Below are 6,000 nucleotides of genomic sequence, written 5' to 3' on the forward strand. Positions count from 1 at the left end.
TCTGGAATTTCATGAATTAGGCTTCTAAAAAGAGGTCTCCAGAGTCTATTACATTACTTGCTGCCAAAGATCAAACATAGGCCTGAGTCCCTGCCTCCCATGATTTAATCAGCTGATCACTGTGTTTGTTCTGTTTCACTTACATGAATAGGATTAAAGCACCATAAAATTGTGTGAAAGCATATTTTATTATTATAAAAGATAATAACACATTGATCCCTGTTTTTTTATGGATTATGGGTGTTTAATTAGCCTAGTGATAAGATTGGAGAATGGGTTAGCTAATTGATTGTGTAAACAAAGGAAATAATGAGAAAAAAAAACCCTTAATCCCATCAATATTTACTCTTGGTAAACACTCTGTTGGAGAATGATAAGCAAGCTAGGACATTTCATTGGGTAAGGAATTAGGGTGAATGAGAGAAGGATTGTCACTTGTTGGCCATTTATCCAGCCACTTTCTTGAGTGCTTGCTTTGTGCCAGACACCATGCTAGGCACTGGATACAGAGGTGAATTAACCACAGCCTCTTCCCTCCAGGAGCACATAGTCAAATAGAGGAATTGAGCTTTATAAAATGCATCCTATCAACATCTGAAAAACCTGAATCCACTTTGGTTGTGTAATACCCACAGTGATTGTAGCAGTAATGGTGGCAGCAACAAGAACAATTATTATTTGAGCCTTTTACTACATGGCATCCCTATAAGCATGTAATACTTAGCCAGTGTTGTAGACACATTTCAAATAAGAACACTAATTAAAAGACATATGATGTTGTTTAAATGAAACTAAATCATTTAGTGGTGGCATTAATATTGGGGATTTTAAATTCCAGTCCAGTTCTGAATCTTTGTTAAATTAAGACTGTGGAGAACCTCAGAGATCTACTTTTGAAATATTCAACAGGAATAGCAATTCTTGTGTGCTTTTTCCTATGTATAAGGCCTGTTTTAAGCATTTTACAAATCTCATTTATAGGTATGAACTGTTATTACCCCCATTTACCAATGAGAAAACTGAGGTACATATAGGTTAAGATTTTTGCCCAAGATCACATAGTTGGTGAGGGGGTGGAGGTGGGGTTATAACTTTCCAGTCTATTAGCCTAAACGCTAAGCTATTCTGCCTTTCAAAGTACTAACCCCAAAGTGCTATTGTGAGCACAAAATGAACAAAGCATGTAATACTTAGCATGGTGTCTGTCACACAGTCAACACACAACATATATTAACTGGTATTTTGTCATCACTACCCTCGCATATTCCTCCGAGCCATTTCCGTCCTTGAGAAATATGTCCACTTTTCATCTTGGTCAACGTACAACATCATCAACCAGCTCTTCTCCAGTCACTATAAACAGAACTTTATATATAATATTCTAATCCTTAAAGCAATCATTTATTTAAAAATTTGGTGTTATTAGCACTTTATACATAAACAGACTAGAAAAAAAATAGACTAGAGCTCAGAGATGTTAGATAACTGCCAAATTCACAGAATTTGTAAGTGGTAGATCTCAGAATTATATTTACTTTTATTTGGCTCCAGAGCTATATATTGGGCCATTATATCATGCTTATTATTCCACAGGAAGAAAATAAAGTGATGACCGAGTGAATGATTTGGGTAATGAGACAGAAGTGTCTGCCATTTGTGATGTCTGGGCATTGATGAAGTAGTCTCCCATCCTATCAGTATCAGTGGCATGAAGTTGTTGCCAGGGACTTGAGGTGCATTTAAACTTCCCTTGAGAGTATGTCCATACTTTCTTGCTCCTGCAATGGCAGGCATTGTACCTGACTTCCCCCATGTGGTTCTAGAGGAAAGATCTCAGGGACCCCACAATCTCTAAATCTCACCTCGACTCCCTAGTCCTGACTTCCAGCCCCATGCACTGATTTGTCCTTCAGCACCATGGCCAGATCCCTGAAATCTGACAGAAGGCTGGAGTCACAAAGTCCAGGGTCAGAGAAGTCCTTTCTTGCCAGGTGAGTGTGTGGGTAGGGAAACTAGACTTCATTCTACATCTTGTTTCCCCCTGACCAATTTTTATCTTTCTTGATCAATAACCTGTCTCTCACTCTGGATCCATCCTGTTTAACATCATCCTTTCTCCTTTAGGTCCTCACAGCCATTCCCCTCTCTTTCCTCACCCTAACAATCTCTCTCACCAGCCCTCCTTTCTGTTCCTACTCTGATGTTCCATTTTTCACACCTGACCAGTTTTTTTTTTCATTTACACCATATCATGACCCCCATTCTGTCAGATTCTCTAGAATCAGTCCCCAAAGAAAGAGCTTCCATCAGAAACTCACTATAGAACTTACTAGATGAGACAGAGAAATAGGAACGGTAATTGGAAACATGGGATATACCTGAGATTAGGGAAAAACAATTTAGGGAAACTTCTTGGCTCATTGGTTTCTTGTAGGTCTGACAGTTATAGTGCACATGTATTGTGACATCTTTCTTTTTTTCCATAAGGTTTTGGAAAATTGTTTGGAAGCTAAATCTCTGGTTCTCCCTGTTCTAAGGTAAATGTGACCTAATTTTGGATTCTCCATGATATAATGGCTTGAATGTCCTGATGCTGAGTGTGTGATTGAATTAACTGTGGTGGATGTTATTTTGAGCTAGAAAGGTGTGCTTAGCCTTATGAAAGAATAAAGAAAATATACGAAGATGCTCTTATATTTCAGTAGTTATCCTTGCCTTTACTGTTTATGCTTTTAATAGGAAATTTTCATAATGTAGATATAGAGACCAAGACAATGAAACACATATACGTAATAGTCAACTTTAACAAAACTTAACATTTGCCCTTTTTGTTTCAATTCTTATTTTGGAAAAATAAACTGCTACTGATACAATTAAAATCCAAACTGGGCTTCCCTGATGGCGCAGTGGTTGAGAGTCCACCTGCTGATGCAGGGCACACGGGTTCGTGCCCCGGTCCGGGAGGGTCCCACATGCCGCGGAGCAGCTGGGCCCCGTGAGCCATGGCCGCTGAGCCTGCGCGACCGGAGCCTGTGCTCTGCAACGGGAGAGGCCACAATGGTGAGAGGCCCGCGTACCGCAAAAACAAAACAAAACAAAACATACATTAAAAAGTGAACCCAAGTGGACTTTAAATACAAATATTAAAAAATATTAAAGATGAACCAAGAAAATTAAAAGGCAAAATCTTAGAGTAATATCTTTAAGAACTTTGGATAGACAAAGATTTCTTAAACAGGACACAAATAGAATTAACTCCATTGGAAAAATATACATTATATTAAGATTAGAACTTCTGTTCAACAAAAGATATTAATATAGGGAACAAGCAAGCTACATAATGAAAGAAAAAATTCTTCATACACATATCCAACAAAGGACTCATAACTAGAATATTTAAAGAACTCCTGGAAATTAATTTATAAAAGCAGACTACCGAGTAAAACAGCAGCAAAGGACTGGGAACAGGTCTTTTGTAAGAGAGGATACCCAAATGATCAACAAGCATAGGCAAAGGTGATAAACTACAGGGGTTATCAGACAAATGCAAATTAAAACCATAACACAGTTCTTCTACAAACCCATAAGAATGTATACAGTGGAAAATATGGGTGGTATAAGTGTCGGCGAGGAAGTGGACCACGCTTTTTCATATATTACAGGGATGATTGGTACAAACACTTTAACTTTCTGGTATTATCTATTAAGGCTGAAAATATGCATTCATTGTGAACCCCAAACTCCATTCTTAGGTGTATAGACAAGTCCCAAACTGGAAACAATCCAAATGTCATTCAAAACTAGAATGGATGAATACATTAAGGCATATAGACCCATTTGAAAACGATAAAGGCTTGAGACAGAGTTAACCGTAATGATACTGAACAAAAAAAGTGGAACACAAAAAGAGTACTTACTGTATGCTTTATATAAGGACAAAAACATCCAAACTGGTAAATAGTGTAAAGATCAGGATAATGGCAATAAAGTAATCTGGTTAAACACACGGTTTTAAAGTCATACATATCTGAGATTAAGTCTTAGGGCAGCTACTTACCTGACCTCTCTGAGCTTTACTTTGCTTCTCTGCAAATTTGGAAAGTGTTAGCACCCTTATAAGAGGCTTGTGCTGAGGATTAAATAAATTGTACATTAAAATGCATAATTAATGCCAGCTGTGCTCGATACCATTGCATAGGTAAAGCAGTTTGGTAACTTCTTTGAATTCCTCACACATGAAATAAATGAAGGTTGGTGGTATTAAGAAAATTCATATGACTATGTGTTGATATCAGTACCAGACAGAGAAGTCTATTGAAGAAAAAGATGGAGATAGAAAACTAAAAGCTCAGGGAAGTAGGTTCAAAAGTCTCACGGGCTTGTGAACATCATAGGAGGATTTGGAATTCCACTGCAGAAACATTAATACACAGAATTCAGAGAGCAGGTGGGGAAAAAAAACATCAGGTGAAGGAAGAGATGAGAGGAAATGTAAAATGAGACTGAGAGAAAAATGGTGTCAGTGATAAGACTTGTCCACGTTACAACTTTTTTTTTTTTTTTTTTTTTTTTTTCCTTTTTGCGTTATGTGGGCCTCTCACTGTTGTGGCCTCTCCCGCTGCGGAGCACAGGCTCTGGATGCGCAGGCCCAGCGGCCATGGCTCACGGGCCCAGCCGCTCCGCGGCATATGGGATCCTCCCAGACCGGGGCACGAACCCGTATCCCCTGCATCGGCAGGCGGACTCTCAACCACTGCGCCACCAGGGAGGCCCCACGTTACAACTTTTAAAGGAGACATATTTCACAGCTCCATGAGTGTCCGTGAGAAGGAATGAATTAATGACACCAAGGGGTGTCCTTGGTCCTGAAAATTTTCTGAAGAGCACGTTTCATATCCTTATTCCTCAGGCTGTAGATGAAGGGGTTCAGCATGGGGGTGACCACCATGTACATCAAAGAAGCAATTATGTCCTTGTCTTTGGAGTTGCCTGATGAAGGGATATAGTAAATGCCTGCAATTGTCCCATAATATAAAAACACTACAAACAGGTGAGAACCACATGTAGACAAGGCTTTGAAGATTCTCTTGAAGGAGAGGACCTTCAGGATGATGGCTGCCATGCTGATATAGGAGCCCAAAATACCACCCAATGGCAGTGTGAAGATAAATCCCCCTTCAGTGAGGATGAGCAACTCATTGAGGGAGGCATAGGAGCAGGAGGACTTGAGCACAGCAGCAAGATCACAAAAGAAGTGGGGGATGACAGTCCCTGCACAGAAGGACAACCGGTCCACGAGGAGGGTGTGCAACAGAGCGTGGGCACAAGAGGCGAACCAGCACCCAGCCACTAGGATGACACAAAACTCATCCCTCATGAGGGTGGTGTAGTGGAGAGGGTGACACACGGCCACATACCTGTCATAGGACATCACTGCGAGAAGAAAGCTGTCAAGGCAACCAAAGAATATAAAGAAATACACCTGTGAAATGCACCCTGTATATGTGATAGATTGGCATTGAGTCTGCATGTTCATCAACATCTTTGGGACAGTGACAGATGAAAAGGAGACGTCAGAGAAGGCCAAGTGGCTGAGGAAGAAGTACATGGGGGTGTGGAGGCGAGAGTCCAGCCTGATGAGCAGGAGGATGAGCATATTCCCCAGCACCGTGGTTAGGTACATGCCCAGGAACAGGGCAAAGAACACGCCCTGCTGCTCTGGCCAGATGGGGAGCCCCAGGAGGAGGAACTCGGATGCACTGCTCTGGTTCTCAGGTCTCATGCTGTGCTTTTATATGCTGGGGATAAAGGAGGGTTAGGAATATCAGAAAGAACAGTACGGATACAGTTCATACTGCAATTTTCTGAGAAGCCAATGAATTTTTAACCACCTTCCTATTAATTTTTCACACCTATGGATGCATGCATCTTTGCTCTATCCCAGTCTGGATCCAGGAAAACATCACACCCAAAAGTAGCCAACAAGACTTCATTGCACAG

The 6,000-nt window shown here is 40.6% G+C and overlaps 1 protein-coding gene across 1 annotated transcript in view; it reads right to left on the reverse strand.

The window, feature by feature from the left end:
• LOC132491586 (olfactory receptor 5C1) overlaps positions 1-5,782 on the reverse strand; it is a 29,916-nt gene extending 24,134 nt beyond the window's left edge. Inside the window, 1 exon segment of the mRNA XM_060100452.1 lies at positions 5,286-5,782. Coding sequence (XP_059956435.1) covers positions 5,286-5,782 — 497 coding nt within the window.
• Positions 5,783-6,000: the final 218 nt, after the last annotated feature.

This window comes from Mesoplodon densirostris, chromosome 6, assembly GCF_025265405.1.
Source record: "Mesoplodon densirostris isolate mMesDen1 chromosome 6, mMesDen1 primary haplotype, whole genome shotgun sequence".
Taxonomy (NCBI): Eukaryota; Metazoa; Chordata; class Mammalia; order Artiodactyla; family Ziphiidae; genus Mesoplodon; species Mesoplodon densirostris.